The 22,156-nt window shown below is 47.7% G+C and overlaps 2 protein-coding genes across 6 annotated transcripts in view; both read right to left on the bottom strand.

Annotated features, from left to right (window-relative positions):
- Ranbp3 (RAN binding protein 3) overlaps positions 1-6,544 on the bottom strand; it is a 46,796-nt gene extending 40,252 nt beyond the window's left edge. The window contains exon 1 of one of the 5 annotated variants that reach the window (XM_045134910.1): positions 6,426-6,544. In XM_045134910.1, the coding sequence (XP_044990845.1) occupies positions 6,426-6,447 (22 nt within the window). In that variant the 5' untranslated portion in view covers positions 6,448-6,544. The remainder of the gene's footprint in view (positions 1-6,425) is intronic. The other 4 variants (XM_045134909.1, XM_045134908.1, XM_045134907.1 and 1 more) reach the window with 4 other exon arrangements.
- A 10,827-nt stretch (positions 6,545-17,371) lies between these two features.
- Positions 17,372-22,156, bottom strand: part of Catsperd (cation channel sperm associated auxiliary subunit delta) — a 50,732-nt gene continuing 45,947 nt past the window's right edge. Inside the window, exons 20-22 of the mRNA XM_045134727.1 lie at positions 19,651-19,831; positions 18,335-18,492; positions 17,372-17,705 (exon numbers count right to left, since the gene is read on the bottom strand). Of these exons, the coding sequence (XP_044990662.1) occupies positions 17,372-17,705; positions 18,335-18,492; positions 19,651-19,831 (673 nt within the window). The remainder of the gene's footprint in view (positions 17,706-18,334; positions 18,493-19,650; positions 19,832-22,156) is intronic.

Here is a 22,156-nt window from a genome sequence, read left to right as displayed (position 1 = left end):
CCAATTCCATCCACCTGTCTCCCTATCCTCCAGGAGAGAAATCATTGCAAGTGGATGAGAAAGCCATAGACTACAGAACTACCATAGAATGGCGGTGAAAACTGCCCACCTCTTTATGAGATCACCATGTCAACAAGAGCCAACAGGATGGATACAGTGCTGGACCACCGAAGATGCTTCTTTGTATGTGAGCATGTGCACCTCACCTGAGCTGCCTGATGTAGCACTTTGAACTCTGCAAAGCAGAATCACCTGGGCTGCCCTTGACAGTCCAAGCCCAGGTGCCTGGGGCCACTTGGCTCCTCATAGGATGGCAGCCACACACTTATGGATATAGAGGGATCCCTGGGGGATTTGGACACCCAGCCAGAGAGCACAACCTCCACCTGACTGCCACAAAGATGGGATGCCCAGAGCACAGACAGACACTGACTGGATGAGGGAAGTCTAGGGGGAAGACAGTTGACTGAGGATTATAGTCTGAGTAACCATGGCTAGTCCTCAAAACTGTGAAACACAGGCCAGGAAGCCCGAGCTCACATGGAGACAAGCATCCAGCACCCTACCCTGGATTCTTCATCTGCCCCGCAAAAGTACATGTCACAGAACAGGCACCAGACAAAATACAATGCAAGTGGGGCACGTCCTATGTAAAAATTTGTAGAGGCAAACTTTCCATTTCTTTCTTTTACACTGTATAGGTTACCAGAGAACACTCGTGTCACAGACTACAGAACTTATGGCAGAAAGGCTGAAAACTGCCCACCCCCTTATAAGAACCAACAATTACTCCTAGAAAATAGCAACCCATAGTTCTTTGGGCTCAAAGAATGAGATGAGAATGAGAATGATGAGAATTCTCACTGGCCAAATCATTCATTTGTTCATTCATTCATTCATGTACCACATGTGCCTGCCTGGAGGATCTGGCAAGTGGTAAGTACAGGGCAAAGAGGACAGGAAATAGGGTCACCATTTAAAACAGGTAACCATCCAAGTACTCAAGAGTAAAATGGGGGCTGGAGAGATGGCTTAGTGGTTAAGGTGTTTGCCTGCAAAGTCAAAGGATCCCGGTTCGACTTGCCAGGACCCATGTAAGCCAGATGCACAAGGGGCACCTGCATCTGGAGTTCATTTGCAGTGGTTGGAGGCCCTGGTGCACCCACTCACTCTCTTTCTCTCTCTCAAATAAATAAAATATATTTTAAAAGAGAGAGAATAAACCAGGTGAGTGGCACACGCCTTTAATCCCAGCAGAGGTAGGAGGATCGTTTGAGCCCATCCTGAGACTACATAGTTAATTCCAGGTCAGCCTGGAACAGAGTGAGACCCTACTTCGAAAAACCAAAAAAAAAAACAAAACACAAAAGTAAAACGGAGCTAAACAGAACAGGTCATGGGGTCCAGGCAAGGGGTAGTCCAGGTAGAGAAGCCAACAGCGAACAAACAGCCCATTCAAGGACCACAGAGAAAGCCAGACCATGTAGTGGGTGGAGGGAACAAAACTGCAGTAGTAGTGAGAGCATAAGGTACTCTGGAAATACGTATAGGCAAAAGGGACAGATCTGTTTTAAGTATGAACTACAGGACCCTGGAGAGTGACTTCACTGACAATGAGGGGTAAGGTTGGGGACAGGCAGGCTTTCCAAAGAGATCTTCATGTCAGGAGCATCTTGAAGCTAAGCTCAAGGGCCAGCTGGTCTAGCAATTGCTGCAGCAAACAAAAGACACCCTGAGGGTGGGGAGATGGACCAGTGGTTAAAGGCACTTGCTTGCAAAGCCTGATAGCCAGTTTGACTCCACAGTACTAACATAAAGCCAGATGTGCAAAGTGGTGTATTTGTCTGTTAGTTTGCAATGGCAAGAGGCCCTGGCACAACCATACTCTGTATCTACCTTAAATGAGTTCCAAGTCATCCTGTGCTAGTATGAAACCTTACCTTGAAAAAAAAACAAACTGGGCTGGAGTGATGGCTTAGTGGATAAGGCATTTGCCTGCGAAGCCTAAGGACCCAGGTTCAATTCCTCAGGGCCCACATAAGCCAGATGCACTAGCTGGTACATGCGTCTGGAGTTTGTTTGTAGTGTCTAAGGGTCCTGGTGCACCCATTCTCTCTCCCAAATAAATAAAATATTTTTTAAAAAATTTAGGGGCTAGCCAGGTATGGTGGCGCATGCCTTTAATCCCAGCATTCAGGAGGCAGTGGTAGGAGGATCACCTTAAGTTCAAGGACACCCTGAGATTACAAAGTGAATTCCAGGTCAGCCTGAACTAGAGTGAGACCTTACCTCAAAAAAATAAATAAAAACAAATAAATAGGGCTAGAGAGATGGCTTAGCGGTTAAGCGCTTGCCTGTGAAGCCTAAGGACCCCGGTTCGAGGCTTGATTTTCCAGGACCCACATTAGCCAGATGCACAAGGGGGCGCACGAGTCTGGAGTACATTTGCAGTGGCTGGAAGCCCTGGCGCGCCCATTCTCACTCAGTCTCTCTCTCTATCTGCCTCTTTCTCTCTCTGTCACTCTCAAATAAATAAATAAAAAATGAGCAACAAAAAAAAATAAAAAATAAATAAATATTATTTTTTAAATTCAGGGGTTAGAAAGATGACTTAGCAGTTAAGGTTCATGCCTGCAAAGCCTAACAACCTGGGTCCAATTCCCCAGTACTCACATTATATATATGTATATATATAGTTTTTAGCAGTTGTGCACGCCTTTAATCCCAGCACTTGGGAGGCAGAGGTAGGAGGATCTTTGGAAGTTTAAGGCCAGCCGCCCAGCCTGAGTTTCAGGCCAGCCTGGCTAGATGGACAGCTGCCTCAAAAAGAAAAGGGAAGGGCTGGAGAGATGGCTTAGTGGTTAAAGCACTTGCCTGTGAAGCCTAAGGACCCAGGTTCAACTTCCCTGTGCCCATGTAAGCCAGATGCACAGTGTGGCACATGTGTCTGGAGTTTGCAGTGGCTAGAGGCCCTGGCATGCCCATTCTCTCTCTCTCTATCTGCCTCTTTCTCAAATAAATAAATCAGCACTTGGGAGGCCTAAGTTCCAGGATACTCTAAGACTACAAATTGAATTCTAGATCAGTCTGGGCTAGAGTGAGACCCTACCTTGAAAAATAAAGAGAGGAGGGCTAGAGAGATGGCTTAGCGGTTGCACTTGCCTGCAAAGCCAAAGGACCCAGATTCAATTCCCCAAGACCCCAAGGTGATGCATACATCTGGAGTTCATTTACACTGGCAGGAGGTCCTGCATGCCCATTCATCCTCTCTCAAATTATATATATGATTTTTATTTTAGAGAGAGAGAAAAGCCGGGCATGATGGTGCACACCTTTAATCCCAGCACTTGGGAGGCAGAGCCAGGAGATTCATTGTGAGTTTGAGGCCACCCTGAGACTGCATAGTGAATTCCAGGTCAGCCTGAGCTACAGTGAGACCTTACTTTGGAAGGGGAAAAAATAAAAGAGAGAGAGAGAAAGAAAATGCAGCTGGGTGTGGTGGCATACACCTTTAATCCCACAGCACTTGGGAGGTATGAGTTCCAGGTCACCCTGAGATTACAACATGAATTCCAGGTCAGCCTGGGCTAGAGTGAGACCTTACCTTGAAAACTCAAGAGAGAGAGAGAGGAAAATGGGCACTGGAAAGATGCTTAGCAGTTAAGGCACTTGCCTGCAAAGCCAAAGGACCCAGGCTCGATTTCTCAGGACCCACGTGAGCCAGATGCACAAGGGGTTACATGTGTCTGGAGTTTGTTTGCAGTGGCTAGAGGTCCTGACGTATCCATTCTCTCTCAAAAAAAAAAAAAATATTTAAAAAAGAAAGAAAATACAGGGGCTGGGAGACAGCTTACAGGGTAAGGCATTTGCTGTGAAGCCTAAGGACCCAGGTTCAATTCCCCAGTATCCACATAAGACAGATGCACAAGGTGGCACATGCATCTGGAGTACATTTGCAGTAGCTAGAGGCCCTGACACACCCATTCTCTCCCTCTATCTGCTGCGTACACTCTCTCTCTCAAATAAATAACTAAATAAAATATTCTTTTAAAATTTATTTATGAGAGAGAGAGAGACAGAGAGAATGGGCACACCAGAGCCTCTAGCCACTGCAAACAAACTCCAGACACATGTAACCCCTTGTGCATCTGGCTCACGTGGGTCCTCAACTTCACAGGCAAATGCCTTAACCACTAAGCCATTTCCCCATCCCAATTTTTTAAATTTATTTTTATTTATTTATTTGAGAGAGAGAGAGAGTGAGATACAGAAATAGGCAGGTACAGAGAAAGAGAGAGAGAATAGGTGTGCCAGGGCCTCCAGCCACTGCAAACAAACTCTAGATGCATGTACCCCCTTGTGCATCTGGTTTATGTGGGTCCTGGGGAGTTGAACCTGGGTCCTTTGGCTTTGTAGGCAAGCGCCTTAACCGCTAAACCATCTCTCCAGCCCACAGCCCAGTATTTTTTTTAAAAAACGAAAGAAAATGCAGGGCTGGAGAAATGGCTTAGCAGTTAAGGTGCTTGTTTGCCTGTGAAGTCTAAGGAACCAGGTTCAATTCTCCAGGTCCCATGTAAGCCAGATGCACATGGTGGCACATGCTTCTGGAATTCGTTTGCAGTGGCTAGAGGTCCTGGCATTCCTATTATCTCTCTCTCTGCCTCCCTCCTATTTACCTATCTAAATAAATAAAATAAAAATAAAGAAGAGATTTGGAGAGATGGCTTAGCAGTTAAGTGCTTGCCTGTAAAGCCTAAGGAACCCAGTTTGAGGCTGGATTCCCCAGGACTCTCATTAGCCAAATGCACAAGGGGATGCATGTGTCTGGAGTTAGGCTGCAGTGGCTGGAGGCCATGGCCTGCTCATTCTATCTTTCTCTGCCTCTTTCTCTGTCTGTCTCTCTCAAACAAATAAGTAAACAAAAAGAAAGAAAGAAAGAAAGAAAGAGAGAGAGAGAGAAAAAGAAAATAAATGCAGCCAGTCATGATGGCACAGGCTTTAATCCCAGCACTTTGGGAGGCAGATGTGGGAGGATCACCATGAGTTCAAAGCCACCCTGAGACTACAAAGTGAATTCCAGGTCAGTCTGGGCTGGAGTGAGACCCTACAGAGAAAAAGGAAACTCCAAGTTTAAAATGAGACTGCTGGAAATAAGGCAGAAGCGTGATAGAAGACAGCCGATGTCTTCCTCTGACCTCTGCTTGTACACGCACGTGCAAGTTCAGAATCTACACAGTATAGCTCATCAGTTTCCTGTTACTCAGTCTCTCTTCTGGCTGCTGCCCCTTACCAGCTGCGTAACCTGCCTCAGGGAAGTAACTTAAAGGCACCTGCCTCAAGAAGCTCTGGCAGACACTGAGTATGCCAGTGCAACACCATGTCCACAGATGGGGGTCTCTGTAACATGCCCAAGTGGCCTCCAACACTAAGCACACATTAAGGGCAACCCCACATCACTGTGTTTTGTGGAAGAGTAGCAAATGTTGGGGGCAGACCAAGGCCACGCAGGTGGGACAGTTTGCTCCCCGGCCACTGTGCACTGAAAAAAAGGACTCAGCTCAATATAGGCCTGGGGAGTCCTGTGGATGTGAGGGGCAAGCACAGCAGCCTGTCACCAATGCTCCTCTACAGGTTTCTGAGGTGTTAGTCCTAAGAAGCACAGGGTCGGGGCAAGAGGAGGCGGAGATCTCAGGGTGAAACAGGCCCAGCAGGAAGAGATCTGGGGGCGTCAAGGTTTACAAGAAGAGGGGAATCTGGGGTGGACATTTTTAAAAGATGACGGGGCCTGGGGGTGACAGGGCTTGGACTGAGGGACCCTGAGGGTAACAGAGCTTACAAGAAGGGGAAATCTCACAGTGCCAAAAAAAGCAACACCGGAGGAAGAGGTGTAGAAGCAGCCAGGACTCAAGTAGGGTGGCCAGGGTGGCGACGGGAGGGAAGGGAACAAGATGTCCCCGGAAGATCTGGGGGGAACTGGTAGGAATCGGGGTGCAGCTCGTGGGGGCGGCAGAAGTGAGGCTGGCAGGGGATCGGCCCAGCGGGATGCTGGGGTTGGGACAGAAGCGAGGCGATCACGACAGGCCCGGGGCTGGACGTACACACGAAGCTGAGGTTCAGGCCCAGCCTCCCGGCTCCTTTCTGGTTCCAGGCCCGACTGGCGAAAAGGAAAAGCCTCAGGTCCCCGACCCCAGCGGCCGAGGCTCCATGGGCATGTCGGTAGGAAAAGACGGGGACGCGCCGCAAGAGATGGGCCGCACCGGTGAATCCGGCCTGAGGGGACGCAATGCGGGCGGCAAGAGCCACTAAAACGGAACAGATGTGCTTCCCATGCGTTGGGGTGCTAACCCTTCAGGTCTAGAGGTCCCTAAGCCTCCCTCAGCCCCGTGCCCGGCCGTCAGCGGGCCCCCGACAGCGCCTTCCCTTACCTTCGTTCGCCAGATCCGCCATTTTACTTCCTTAAGCCCTCCCACAAGCCCCTGCGCCCGAACCGGGCTCAGTTTCTGCCCGGAGACGCCCGCGCGTGCGTAGTGCAGAGGCCGACTCCGGGTGAGGCGGGAGGCTTGCGCATGCGCACTGAAACCCAAGCCTGGCCTCCCCTTTCTGCCCAGAAGCGCCCGCGCGTGCGCACTGAGTAAGAGCACCAGGTGTGAGGCCGGAGTCTCGCGCCAGCGCGCTGCAGTCGCGGCGCTCTCTGCTCACTAACCGTCCCACCCCCTCTGGCGGTCGTTTCCCGCCGACGGAGGGGGCGTGGTCGCAGCAGCGCGTGAGCGTGCGTGCGTGCGCGCGTGCGCAGGAGGTGGCTTGATCTTTGCGGTTTGTTTGCTTGGGGGCTCTCTAAGGCTTCCGCGCTCGGTGGGCTTTCCCGCGCTCGGCAGTCCACGCTGGTCCTCTAGGTAAAGCCCTGGGGAGCCGAGGCTCTGCACACGGACAGAGGGGTGGCCGGGAGCCTCAGGTCTCAGTTTCCCCAGGTCAGGAGCGAGTACCTTGGGCGCAGTTTTTGCGGGGTGGTTGGGGAAGAGGCAAAGGGCAGACGTTCAATCAGGGCGCCGGGTTGCACTCAACATTAGGAGCTGCGGATCAGCCAAAGTGGCTGGGCATCGAAGTTCCCATCTGTGAAAAGGGTCCATCTACTGCCCAGGCCTGTATCAGACTGTGGGACCCCGGCCTCCAAGTTCTGCATCTGTAAAATGAGCTCAGAGATCCCATGGCTCAGTGGTTTCAGGCACTTGCTTGCAAAGCGTGCTGAGCCTGAGTTCAATGCCCCAGTACCCACGTTAAGCCAACAGGCCCTGGCATGCCCATTCCCACACAGAGCGGGAGAACTTATAACGTCAAAAGTGTAAAAGGGATTTGTGCTTTCTGTGGGCCCTGGGGCCGAGATTTACAGCCTTGGTGAAAATCTCTGGTGTGTTAGGAGCCCTCCTCATGCTTTTTGTGACAATTCATGGACTAGCTGCAGTCTACACGTCCTGTACTGCAGCCTGGCTTCAGGTCAAAGTGAGACGAACACCGGAGTGGATAACCTGCAACCTCAGTCTAGCTCCTCCTGGGATACAGCACCCTGCCTCCTTCATCGAGCAGAATTTATTTTTGGTTTTTCAAGGTAGTATCTCGCTCTAGCCCAGGCTGGCCTGGAATTCACTGTGTAGTCTTAGGGTGGCCTTGAACTCATGGCCATCCTCCTACCTCTACCTCCCAAGTGCTGGGATTAAAGATGTGTGCCACCATGCCCAGCTTCTTTGAGTTCTTTTTATAGCCTAAGTTACTGTGGCATCAGGGTGCATATCTCCACTAGCCATTCTCATTGAAAGTACAATGACATGATTAGGTGCACTTAGATTACACTTGTCACATCCCAGTGTCACTCTACTTTCAAGTATTGTTTCCAGTTATTTTTGTGAGGAAACTAGGTGTGGGTGTAAAAGGCCAGTGAGAGAGAAATGCTTAATGTCATCTGAACTTGAACACATGAGAATCCAGCCAGGAGTGTTAGCTAGGAACAGTTTATTCTCTTTGGACCATGAAAGTCATCTTCCTTCCTGTTTAATGTAGGAATTAAGCTATACATTCAGCATGATGCAGAAGTCTGGCGCTGCTCGAGGACTGCACCGCCCCTCAGGAGTGGGACTAAAGGTTATGGAAACTGTCTTTTATCATGTAACAGGATTGTTTTAAATTAAAAATTTGCCATGCTGCCCATATTTGTGAAATCAAGGGGTTCCTTGGATATTAAATTCATAATGAAGTCTGTTTTGAGTAAAATTTTGCAAACGTAAAAAAAAAAAACAAACATACCGCCGAGCATGGTGGTGCACACCTCTAATCCCAGCACTCTGGAGGCAGAGGTAGGAGGATCACCATGAGTTCAAGGCCACCTTGGGATAGAGTGAGACCCGACATCAGAAAAACAACAAAAATTATGTGTGTGTGTGTGTGTGTGTGTGTGTGTGTGTGTGTATGGAGAGAGAGAGAGCGCGCTCAACAGACTGGTCTCATTCTAGCAAGAATGGAACCCCAGTCCTAGAACATGCTAGGCAACTACACTATAGCTAACCACGCCCACAGCCCTCACTGTGGGTTCTAAGGTGTCACTCCACCACTGATCACACTCCCAGCCCTCACTGTGGATTCTAGGCTGTCACTCCACCACTGAGCACTACCCTAGTCTTCACTGTGTATCTAGGCTGTCATCATGTATGTATGTATGTAGCTGGGAGGATGGCTCACTTGGTAAAGTGCTTGCCATGCAAGTGTGAGGACCTGAGTTCGAGATCCTCAACACCCATGTAAAAGCTAGGTACAGCATGCCCACCTGTGATCCCAGTACTGGGTAGGTGGAGACAAGAGGATCTCTGGGGTTCACTGTCCAACCAGTCTAGTGAAATGAGAGAGCACCAGGTTTAGCGAGAAGCCATGTTTCAAAAAAATAAAGTGACGACTGGAGAGATGTCTCAGTGGTTAAAGTGCTTCCTTACAAAACAGCCTGACAGCCTGGGTTCGAATTCCCTGTACCCACATAAAGCCAGATGCACAAGGTGGTACATGCATCTGAAGTTTATTTACAGTGGCAGAAGGCCCTAAAGTGCCCATTCTCTCATATACTCTTTTATTTAAAAATAAAACAGGGAAGATTATTATTTCAATAAATAAAGCCAGGCATGGTGACACATGCTTTTTTTGCTTGTTTGTTTTTGTTTTCTTTGTTTTTTGGTGTTTTTTTTTTTTTTTTTTTTTTTTTGGTTTTTCAAGGTAGGGTCTCACTCTAGCCCAGGCTGACCTGGAATTCACTATGGAGTCTCAGGGTGGCCTCGAACTCACGGCAATTCTCCTACCTCTGCCTCCCGAGTGCTGGGATTAAAGGCGTGCACCACCACGCCCAGCTTTTGTTTTTGTTTTTTTGAGGTAGTGTCTCACTCCAGCCCAGGCTAACCTGGACTTCACTATGTAGTCTCAGGGTGGCCTCGAACTCATGGCCATCCTTCTACCTCTGCCTCCCAAGTGCTGGGATTAAAAGCTTGCGCCACCACGCCCAGCTTCTAATTCCAGCCCTGGGAAAGCAGAGGTTGGAGGATCACTGTCAGTTTCAGGCTACCCTGAGACTACATAGTGACTTCCAGGTCAGCCTAGGCTAGATCAAGACCCTACCTCAAAAACAAAATAAGAGATGGCTTAGTGGTTAAGGCGCTTGTCTCTGAAGCGTCAGGACTCATGTTTGACTCTTTATATCCCATGTAAGCCAGAGGCACAAAGTGATGCAAGCATGCCAGATCATACATGTAAGTAAGATGGTGCACAAGCCTGATGTGGTATCACATATTTAATTCCAGCATTTGGGAGGCAGAGGTAAGACAATCACGGTGAGTTCGAGGCCAGCCTAAGACTACATAGTGAATTCCAAGTGAGCCAAGGATAGAGTGAGAAAAAAAAGTGGGCTGGAGAAATGGCTTAGCGGTTAAGGCGTTTGCCTGCAAAGCCAAAGGATCCCAGTTCGATGCTCCAGGACCTGTGTTAGCCAGATGCACGAGGGGGCGCAAGCATCTGGAGTTCTTTTGTGGTGGCTGGAGGCCCTGCCACACACATTCTTTCTCGCTCTCTACCTCTTTCTCTCTCTCAAATAAATAAAATATATTTTAAAAACTTAAAAGAGGGCTGGAGAGATGGCTTAGCGGTTAAGCGCTTGCCTATGAAGCCTAAGGACCCCGGTTCGAGGCTCGGTTCCCCAGGTCCCACGTTAGCCAGATGCACAAGGGGGCGCACGCGTCTGGAGTTTGTTTGCAGAGGCTGGAAGCCCTGGCGCGCCCATTCTCTCTCTCTCCCTCTATCTGTCTTTCTCTCTGTGTCTGTCGCTCTCAAATAAATAAATAAAAATTAAAAAAAAAATTTAAAAAACATAAAAGAAAAACAAAAAAGTAAATTAAATTAGTCTGGTGTGGTGGTGCACACCTTTAATCCCAGCACTCAGGAGGCAGAGTTAGAAGGATTGCCATGAGTTTGAGGCCACCCTGAGACTATATGCTGAATTCTAGCCTGGACTAGAGTGAAATCCTACCTCTAAAAACCAAAATAATAATAAATTAATTAATTAAATGAATGTCAGGTGTGGTGGCACATGCCTTTAATCCCAGCACTCAAGAGGCAGAGGTAGGAGTATGACAACGAGTTCAAGGCCAGCCTGGGACTACAGAAAGAATTCTAGATCAGCCTGGGCTAGAGTGAGACCCTACCTCAAAAAACAAAATAGGGTGAAAACCCAACGCGGTGGCACATGCCTTTAATTTCAGCACTTGGAAGGCAGAGGTAAGAGGAACACTGGGACCACCAAATGGGTTCCAAGTCATCCTGGGCTAAAGTGAGACCCTGCCTTGAAAACAAAACAAATGTAAGGTGGAGATGGACCGAGGAAGACCCTGAACTTGCCCTCTGGCTTCCGCATGTACACACACATGCAAAACAAACCAGATAGATTGTTCTGTTTTTTTCTCCAATACTCATGAAAAGCCAGATGCACAAAGTGGTGGAGTTTGATTTTTCATGGTAGTGTCTTTAGTTCAGGCTGACCTGGAACTCTAGTCTCATGCTGGCCTTGAACTCACAGCGATCCTCCCACCTCTGCCTCCCAAGTGCTGGGATTAAAGGTGTGTGCCACCCTGCCTGGCTTAAATAAAGATTTTTTTTTCCTGCTAATTTTTGTCTGATTGTTCTAACAGAATGACACAGTTTAGGAGTAACAGCCCCCACTCCAGGAATGTCCTTAAGCCTGTAGGAGAAAATATGTTTGTTTTTACTTTTCTTCCTTCTCACAAGCCAAGCCTATACAGAGTTCTTTCTGTTTTTTTTTTAAATTTATTTTTTTTCATTTTTTTTGAGAGTTACCAAGAGAAAGAGGCAGATAGAGAAGAGAGAATGGGCGCGCCAGTGCTTCCAACCACTGCATACAAACTCCAGACACGTGTGTCCCCTTGTGCATCTGACTAACGTGGGTCCTGGGAAATTGAGCCTCGAACCGGGGTCCTTAGGCTTTACAGGCAAGCGCTTAACCGCTAAGCCATCTCTCCAGCCCCTACACAGAGTTCTTTCTGCATTAAATATTCTTTTACAGACAGAAATGAGGGGCTGGAGAGATGGCTCAGAGGTTAAGGTGCTTGCCTGCAAAATCTAACGACCTGGGTTCAGTTACCCAGTACACACAGTGGAGCATTCTTCTAGAGTTCCTTTGCAGTGACTGGAGCCCCTGGTATCCCCATTCATATTCTCGCTCGCTCTCTCTACATGCAAATAAATAAAATATTTAATTTTTTATGTTTTTATTATTTAATTTCATTTATTTATTTGCAAGCAGAGAAAGAAGTAAGAGAGAGAATAGGCATGCCAGGACCTCCAGCCACTGCAAATGAACTCCAGACTAATGTGCCCCTTGTACATTTAAAGAGGGGACTGAGAGCTTCAAAAGGTTTGCCCTAAAGGCTGATGAACCTTCCTGCTGTTTGTGGATTCCACCTGACAGGCTGGAAGGGCATGGCAAGCCTCACAGCCGAGCTCTGAGGACTGGGACCCTTCCAACTCAGCATCCTATTCCAACAACAGCCTGTACAGGTGGCCTAGAGGAAAATGACCCTCGCAGCTGTTATTTGGTCCTCTCTGGTGGACAGCAAACCAGCCTGGGCAGCCTCTGCTCTGTGCCCTGTCCAAGGTGAGAGTGATGACCTCAGAGACAGCAAGCAGGTGTAAGTTGGGAAAGCAAAGAACCCAACAGAAGACACCAGGCCAAGACTGGTGATTGAAGGTTCGAGAACTGATGAGCCCATAGTGATGGGACTGGTGGGTGGGTGACTGGGTTGAGGGGAAAGAGTATGAGGTAGGCATGAGGATGTACCCCTGCGTGGTAGGAATGTTCTAGATCTTCGGGTGTGGATGGGGTGAGGAGATACTCAGACATATTGGTCAGAATTTAAACTGGGTTGAGGATGTAGCCTACCGTGTTGTGCTCAGCAGGCACAAGGCCCTGGGTCTATCCCCAGCACTGCAGCACTGCATAATCTGGATGTGGTGGTACATGTCTGTCATCTCAGAACTCAGGAAGGAGAGGCAGGAGGTAGCTCAAGGTCATCCTTTGCTACATAGTGAGTGCCAACTTTGCTACATAAGAACCTGTCACCCTCCCCCCGGCAAAGAATCATCAAACTGTAAACATCTTACTACATACAAGTTTTCTCCTTCACACCCGAAGAGTGGCTGTTAACAAAGAGAAGAGTAGGCAAATGTTGATGTGGAGATAGAGAAACCCTCACACTTTGTCATTAGGAGATATGCATGTTAGCATAGCCATTGTAGGTAACAGAACCGATTCTTCAGAAAATTAAAAGTAGATCAGCTTCTGACCTCTCCTGGGACTGTGTGTGTATCCAAAGGAAATGAAATCACAATAGCAAAACAAACATCTGAGCCAGGCACAGGGACTCACACATGTCATCCCAGTGCTTGTGACACTGAGGCAGGAGGATTACCATCAGCTCCAGCTAGAGTGAAGGCCTACCTCAAAAAAAAAAAGAAACCCTCAGAAAAACAACAGTGGGCGTGTGCTACCATGCCTTTAATCCCAGTACTTGGGAGGCAGAGGTAGAATTGCCATGAGTTTGAGGCCACCCTGAAACTACATAGTGAATTCCAAGTCAGCCTGGACTAGAGTGAAACCCTGCCTCGAAAAAAAAAAAAAAAAAAAGGACTGGAGTGATGGCTTAATGGTTAAGGCGCTTGCCTACAAAGCCTAAGGACTCAGGTACAATTCTCCAATACCCACATAAGCTAGATGCCCATGGTGGCACATACATCTGGCATTTGTTTGCAGTGGCTACAGGCCCTCACATGCTCATTCTCTCTATATATTTATATCTGCCTCTCTGTCTCACTTTCTCTCAAATAAAATAAAAAGAGCTTGGCAAACCAAAATCAGTAGATGGAAAGAAATAATAAACATCAGGGTAGAAATCAATGAAATAGAACACTCAAATGAAGAGTTGGTTCTTAGCGAGGCATGGTGGCACACACAAGGCCACCCTGAGACTACATAGTAAATGCCAGATTAGTCTGAGCTAGAGTGAGACCCTACCTCACCAAAAAAAAAAAAACAAAAAAAAAAACGGTTCTTTGAAAGGCTAAGCAAGATTGATTAACTCTTAGCACAACTTACCAAAAGAGAGAAGAAATACAAATTAATGAAATTGGAGATGAGGGCTGGAGGGATGGTCTAGCGGTTAAGGTGTTTGCTGCAAAACCACAGGACCCAGGTTCAATTCCCTAGGACCCACCTTAGCCAGATGCACAAGGGGGCACATGTGTCTGGAGTTCATTTGCAGTGGCTGGAGGCCCTGGTGCATCCATTCTCTCTCCACCCCCCCCCCAACCTTCTCTGTCAAATAAAAATATTAAAAGATTTTTTTAGCCGGGCATGGTGGCGCACACCTTTAATCCCAGCACTTGGGAGGCAGAGGTAGGAGGATCGCCATGAGTTCAAGGCCACCCTGAGACACCATAGTGAATTCCAGGTCAGCCTGGGCTAGAGTGAGACCCTACCTCGAAAAACAAAACAAAACAAAAAAAGATTTTTTAAAATTGGACATGAAAAGGTACCATGACAAGAAATACCAATGACATTCAGACAATCACAAGGATATACCTTAAGATCATATACCCCACTAAGTTTGAAAATCTGAAAGAAATTACTTCCTAGATATATATGACCTACCAAAATTAAAACAAGATGAGATAAATCATTTAAACAAACCTGTAGCAGGCACTGAGACTAAAGCAAATGTAAAATTTAAAAAAAAATCTATGTAAGTACAATGATTGTGATAGGGAGGTAAAATGATGGAGAATGGAATTTCAAAGGGGAAAGTGGGGTGGGAGGGAGGGAATTACCATGGAATTTTTTTTATAATCATGGAAAATTCTAATAAAAATTTTTTAAAAAAATCTCCCAAAAAACAAAACACAGACCAGGGCTGGAGAGATGGCTTAGCAGTTAAGGCACTTGCCTGCAAAGCTAAAGGATCCAGGTTTGATTCCCCAAGACCCACATAAGCCAGCTGCACAAGGGGGTGCATGCATCTGGAATTTGCTGCAGCTGGAGGCCCTGGTGCACCCATTCTCTCTCTCTCCCTGCCTATTTCTCTCAAATAAGCAAACAAAAATAAAAAAAATTGACAAGGGCTGGAGAGATGGCTTAGCAACTAAGGCATTTGCCTGCAAAGGTTAAGGACCTGGGTTTAGTTCCCCAGTACTCACATAAGGCCAGATGCACAAGGTGGTGCATACATCTGGAGTTCGTTTCCAGTGGCTGGAGGCTCTGGTGCACCCATTCTTTCTATCTCTTTCTTTCTCTCTCTCTCTCAAATAAATAAACAGACCTTGAATAGCCACAGCAATTCTGAGCAACAAAAATAAGGCTGGTGGTATCACCATACCTGATTGTAAGATATATTACAGTGGGCTGGAGAGATGGCTTGGTGGTTAAGGCACTTGCCTGCAAAGCCTAAAGACCCAGGCTCAATTCCCCAGTAACTACATGAGCCAGATGCACATGGTGGCACATGCATCTGGAGTTCCTTTGCAGTGGCTAAAGGCCCTGGTGTGTCCATTCCCTCTCAAATAAATAAATACATAAGTAAATAAATATAGAGCTGGGCGTGGTGGTGAACACCTTAATTCCAGCACTTGGGAGGTAGAGGTAAGAGAATCACCATGAGTTCAAGGCCACTCTGAGACTACAGAATTGTGGTGGTGGTTTGAGTCAGGTGTCCCCATAAACTTAGGTGTTCAGAATGCTAGGTTCCCAGCTGATGGATAATTAGGAATTAATGCCTCCTGGAGGGAGGGTATTGTTGGGGCGGGCTTATGGGTGTTATAGTCAGTTTCCCCATGCCAGTGTTTGGCACACATTCCTGTTGCTATTGTCCACCTTATGTTGGTCAGGGGTGATGTCCCCCTTTAGATCATGCCATCATTTCCCCCTGCCATTGTGGAGCTTCCCCTCAAGCCTATAAGCCAAAATAAAGCTCTTTTTCCCAGAAGCTACTGTTAGTTGGGTAATTTCTGCCAGTAATGTGAACCTGATTGCAACAAGAGTGAATTCCAGGTCAGCCTGAGCGACAGTGAGACCCTGCCTCAAAAAACTATAAAAACTATAAAATATTTAAAATGAAAAAAAGATAATATATTACAGAGCCAAAGTAACAGAAACAGCATGCTGCTGGAACAAAAACAGACATGGAGATCAATGGCACAGAACAGAAGACCCAGATGTAAATCCAGGCAGCTACAGACATCTGATTTTCAACAGAAATGCCAAAAAATGTTCATTGGAGAAAAGACACTCTCTTCAACAAATGGTGCTGGGAAAACTGGATATCAAAATGTAGAAGGATGAAAATAGTTCCTTATCTCTTTCCATGCACAAGAATCAAGTTCAAATGGATCAAAAACCTTAATATCAGACCTGAAACTCTCTGAACTGCTAGTGGAAAAAGTAAGGGAAACACTTCAACATATTGGAATAGACAATAACTTTTTGAATAGAAGCTCAGTCACTCAGGAAGTAAGACCACTAATCAACCACTGGGACCTCATGAAATTACAAAGCTTTTGTACAGCAAAGGACACTGTGAATAGAGCAAAGAGGCAGCCTACAGAATGGGAGAAAATCTTTGCCAGCTGTACATCTGACAGCGGATTAAAATCTAGGATTTAGGGCTGGAGAGATGACTTAGTACTTAGGGAGCTTGCCTGCAAAGCGTAAGGACCTGGGTTTGATTTTTAAGTACCTACATAAAGCCAGATGTACAATAATGGTGGATGAATCTGGAGTTTGTTTACAGTGGCTGGAGGCCCTGGCATGCCCATTCTGTGCCTCTCTCTCTCCTCTCATTGCAAATAAATAAATAAAATGTAAAAAATAAAAAACAGGGCTGGAGGGATGGTTTAGCAGTTCAGCTCTTGCCTGAGGAGCCTAAGGACCCCAGTTTGAGGCTTGATTCCCCAGGACCCAAGTTAAACCAGATGCACAAGGGGGCGCACGCATCTGGAGTTTGTTTGCAGTGGCTGGAGGCTGTGTCGTGCCCATTCTCATTCTCTCTCTCTCTCTCTCTCTCCCTCTTTCTGTCTGTTGCTCTCAAATAAATAAATAAAAATAAAAAACAAAAAGGGATGTTTACAGACATGTTCATTACGGCACCATTTTAAATAGTCAGGATATATAATCAACCTGTGTCCACTGAAGAAAGGTTAAAGAAATTGTATAGGGCTGAAGAGATGGCTTAGCAGTTAAGGCCCTTGCCTACAAAGTCAAAGGACCCAGGTTCAGTTCCCCAGGACCCACGTAAGCCAAATGCATAAGGTAGTGCATGTGTCTGGAGTTCATTTGCAGTGGCTGGAGGCCCTGGTATGCCCATTCTTTTATCTTCCTCTCAATTAAAAATATTTAAGAAAGAAATTGTGTATATATGTGTGGTTACAAATGTGTACTACGGATTATTATTCAGCCTTAATAGTAGAGCTCAGTACATTTTTCTCTTTTCCTCATATAATATTTTACATGTTTCCCAGCAGAGGATGGAAGGCCTTGGTTTCACAGCACCACTGGGCTTAGGGCATTGTTGGTTGTAGAGTGTCAGTAGTAGAGCCTAGAACCCACAGTGAGGGCTGGGGGCGTGGTCAGAGGTAGAGTGACAGCCTAGAACCCACAGTGAGGGCTGGGGGCGTGGTCAGAGGTAGAGTGACAGCCTAGAACCCACAGTGAGGGGTGGTGGCATGGCCTGTGGTAGAGCTGGTATAGACTTAACACTTAACACTTCATCCTGCCTTCTTTCTTAATAGTTTATTTTGAGACCAAAGCATGGGCGATTTGGGGATCCTGGCGCTGGCTGTCCTCAGTGGGGCCCTTGGTGGCTGCCTGGATTTTCCTGGCCCGTTGCCAGCGCCACAGCCACTGGCAGGTGCAGATCCGTGCAGTCCTTCGGCACACTGAGGACCAGAAATCCTGGAAGTGGTGTCCTTTCTCAGTTTCCAGCTGCTTTGGGATGAAGTAGGCCAGCCATACAGCCAGCAATGTGCTGGTTATCAGCCCCATGATGACGACCACCGGTTGAAGCAAAGGGAGTGGGTAGGCACCATACACATAGATGCTGAAGGTAGTTTCCAAGTGGCAGTAACTGTGACGACAATGGAGAGAGGTTGTTGGTAACCAAATTTAGGGTTTTAACTTTTGTAAGTGTTTTTTTTTGTTGTTGTTGTTGTTTTGTTTTGTTTTTCAAAGTAGAGTCTCACTCTATAGCCCAGGAATTCACTATGTAGTCTCAGGGTGGCCTCGAACTCAGCGATCCTCCTACCTCTGCCTCCCAAGTGCTGGGATTAAAGGTGTGTGCCACCATGGCCGGCCTTAAGGGTTTCTTTTAAAAAATATTTTACTTTTATTTTATTTATTTGACAGAGAAAAGGAGGGGGAAAGAGAGAGAATGGGCATGCCGGGACCTCCAGCCACTGCAAACGAACCCCAGATGCATGCACTCCCTTGTGCATGTGGCTAACATGGATCCTGGGGAATAGAACCTGGATCCTTTGGCTTTGTAGGCAAACACCTTAACAGCTAAGCCATCCCTCCAGCCTAGGTTTTAAGTTTTATCCCAGTTAATGTAGACAGAAGTCAGGCACGTTCTCTTTGACTGTTTTTTTTTTTTTTCTTTCCCGAGGCAGGGTCTTGCTGTACCCAGGCTGATACTGAACTCACTATGTAGCCTGTCCCTTCTCAAGACCACTCAGCTGCTATAAGGCCACAGCTCACCTGAAGTATGGATCCACGATAGAGATGAAGAAGATGTAAATCCCATTCCTTTGCTCGAAAACCAACTTGTTGTCTGTTGGACCCCCAAGGATCTGATACTGGACGTCTGGCCACCTCAAAGGATTGTTCTCGTCCAGGTTGTGGCAGCTGACATAGGTCTGAGGAAGGAGAAGAGGCACGCCCACAGGGTGTCAGCGTCCCTCCTTCACAACAGTGCAGAGCCCTTCCCAACAAACTCCTCAACGTACTGGGACGGAGCTCAGGGTCAAGTCCCCATGTCAAGCACCAAAGCCAGCTGCCCAGCCTCCTGCTTCCACCTGCCTGGGTTCCTGAGGAAGGTCAGATGGCTCTGCCCGTCAGGACAGCCTGGATCTGCATGGATCAGGATACTGTGGGTAATTGCATGCCTCCTCCCTGCCCACCCCCAAAAGCATCCGTGGAAACGCCTCCAGGATTTCATAACATGACCTTATTTGGAAATGGGGTCTTTATACAGGCAATTCAGTTAAAATGAAAAGATGAGGGGTGATTTCAAACCCATGGTTATCAGAGTCATTACTAAAAATACTAAGAGCCCAGTGTGGTGGCTCACACCTTTAATCCCAGCACTCTGGAGACAGAGGTAGGAGTTCAGTGACCTGGGGCTACAGAGATCCTAGTCAGCCTGGGCTAGGGTGAGACCCCTACATGGGGGTGGGGGGCGGAAATGAACAAAATGAAGCAAAATAGGGGCTGGATAGATGGTTTAGCTGTTAAGGGACTTGCCTGCAAGTCTGATTGCCTAGGTTCCAATTCCCAGTGCCCACGTAGATGTACAAAGTGGCATATGCACCTGAAGTTCATTGGCAGTGGTAAGAGGCCCTGGAACACGCATTCTGTGCGTGTCAGTCTGTCTCTCCCTCCTTGCTCGCAAATAAAATTTTTTTAAAAATCAAAAATAAAATATAGTAGAAAGGGGACTCATTGGAAAGAAGAGCGGAGTGGTGCAAGAAGATGTAAAGAGGCGAGGATGTGATAAAAAATACATTACGTATGTATGAATGTTGTGAAATCAATCTCGTTAACAACGTGCACTCAGAGGCGCCCGCAGGGCACAGCGCGGGGGCAGCGCGCTCTCTGCTGGTGGCCGCGGCCGCCGCGTGGAGCGGCGCAGGACTCTCCGCGGATGCCCGCAAACCCTTCTGCACGGGTAGCTGGCTTCTCCGAGCCAGGGTCTCGCTCTGGCCTCTTTCTGCGGCGCTGGTGATGAGCCCCCGGGGCCCTTGCACCAGCTAGGGAGCGCTACCCACTGACCCGCGTGGCGGGAGCCTACCCACCTCTCTGTTCCAGGGGTTAATGGTCCTCTCGCCCAGGGTGCCGACGGTGGTCCAGTTCTGAGGCTGGGAGACACACCCGGCCGAGCCGGCCGTGAGCGAGTACGAGTACGTGAAGACCCCGTTCACCTCCCGCAACACATACTCCGCGTCCACCACATGCTGCAGCTCCCCGTCCAGCCACCTGCGAGGGCGCGAGGGCCTGGCTCAGCGCAGGGCACCGCCCCCCGGCCCAGGTGCACGTCACGGGAGGGGGGGTGCTGGAGGGAGAGAGATCTAGGGTCCTCTGACTTGAGGAGGGGACAAGGGGCAGGGCTGGGGCTGCCCTCAGAAGTCTTCAATGACAAGGAGTCTAAAAGACCCTGTTAGAAGCCGGCCGTGGTGGCCTACGACTTTAATCCCAGCACTCAGGAGGCAGAGGCAAGGCAGGAGGATGACTGTGAGTTCGAGGCCGGCCGGAGACTACATAGTGCATTTTAAATCAGACTGGGACCCTACCTGGAAAGAAAAAAAAAAGAGAACCTTGGAAGAACTTGATGTTATATTGCCCTTTTCTATGCTGTGTGTGAATATGTATGTGGTTGCATGTGTGTGTGTACATTAGTGAGTAATGTGGAGGCCAAAGGGGGACTTTGGGTGTTGGTTTCAATAGTTTTCCACCTTACTTACTGAGGCAAGGGCTCTCACTTGAATCCAGAGTTCACCAGTTCCGCTAGCCAACTTGCCTGGGGTCTCCTGTCCCCACCTCCTGAGTGCTGGGATTATAGGCATAAACCACCCTATCTGCTTCCAAAGAACAACTTTTTTTTTTTTTTTTTTTCTCAAGGAAGGGTCTCACTCTGGTACAGACTGACCTAGAATTCACTATGTAGTCTCAGGGTGGCCTCAAACTCACAGTGATCCTCCTACCTCTGCCTTGCCAGTGCTGGGATTAAAGGCGTAGGCCACCATGCCTAGCTTCCAAAGAAGCCTTTTGAGACAGAGTTTCTATGTGACTTAGGCTGGCCTCAAACTCACAACCATCCTGCCTCAACTTTCCAAGTAAGAGGATTGCAGGTGTATGCTGGGCACTTAGTTTTCTTTCTCTCTCTCTCTCTTTCGAGGTAGTGTCTTGCTTTAGTCCAGGCTGACTAGGAATAGACTCAATATGGCCTTGAACTCATGGCGATCCTCCTACCTCTGTCTCCTGAATGCTGGGGTTAAAGGCATTTGCCACCACACCCAGCTCTTCTCTCTCTCTTTGGTTTTTTGAAGTAGGGTTTCGCTATAGCCCAGGCTGATCTGGAATTCACTATGTAGCCTCAGGGTGGCCTCTACCTCACAGCGATCCTCCTACCTCTGCCTCCTGAGTGCTGGGATTAAAGGCATGCACCACCACGCCCAGCTCTTTTATTTTTTAAATATTTATTTTTATTTATATTTATTCATATAGTTATTATTTATTTTTGTTTTCGTTTTAATTTTATTTATATTTGACAGAGAAAGAGACAGAGGGGGAGAGAGAATGGGCATGCCAGGGCCTTCAGCTGCTGCAAACAAACTCCAGAAGCATGCACCATCTTGTGCATCTGGCTTATATGGGTCCTGGGGAATCGAACCTGGGTCCTTTAGCTTTGCAGGCTAGCACCTTAACTGCTAAGCCATCCCTCCAGCCCTCTTTTATAAAAATATTTTATTTGTTTATTTGTGAGAAGAAAGGGTAGAAGAGGGGAGAGAGAGAGAGAGAGAGGGAGGGAGAGAGAGAAAGCCTCTTGCCACTGCAAACAAACTCCAGATGCATGTGCAACTTTGTGTATCTAGCTAGCTTTACATGGATACTGGAGACTCAAACTCAGGTTGCAAGCTTTGCAAACAAATACCTTCCCTTTGTGTGTGTGTGTGTGTGTGTGAGAGAGAGAGAGAGAGAGAGAGAGAGATGCGCGCATGCATGTGCCACAGTGAGCATGTGGAGGTCAGAGGACAACCTCAAGCGTTGGTCCTCATCACCTACCTTGTTTCTGAGGCAGGGTCCCTCACTGTTCCACACTTCACTGGCCAGAGTAACTAACCTACAAGCCTTGGGTTTCTCCTGTCTCCGCCTCCCTTCTCTCTATAATCTGGGATTATGGATGGCTTTAAGTGGGTTCTGGGGACCCACACCTGGGTCATTAGGCTTGTGCAACAAGCATTTTCCCCACTGGCGCATCCTGCTGCCTTTTCTTATCTTGATATGCTTTTATGATCACGTCTGCCTAAGAAACTCCTACTCACCCTTTAAAGCCCACCAACCAGGGCTGGAGAGATTGCTCTCTCTCCCTGCTTGAAAATAAATAAATAAAATATTAGGGCTGGAGAAATGGCTTAGCAGTTAAGGCATTTGCCTGTGAAGCCAAAGATCCCAGGTTTGATTCCCCAGGACCCATGTAAGCCAGATGCACAAGGGGCATATCTATCTGGAGTTTGTTTGCAGTGGCTAGAGACCCTGACGTGCCCATTCTCTCTCTATCTGTCTCTCTTCTATCCCTCTTTG

The sequence above is a fragment of the Jaculus jaculus genome, chromosome 15 (genome assembly GCF_020740685.1).
Source record: "Jaculus jaculus isolate mJacJac1 chromosome 15, mJacJac1.mat.Y.cur, whole genome shotgun sequence".
NCBI classification, from domain to species: Eukaryota; Metazoa; Chordata; class Mammalia; order Rodentia; family Dipodidae; genus Jaculus; species Jaculus jaculus.
The sequence above is the reverse complement of the archived record's forward strand: the minus strand, read 5'-3'. Positions and strand labels throughout refer to the sequence as shown.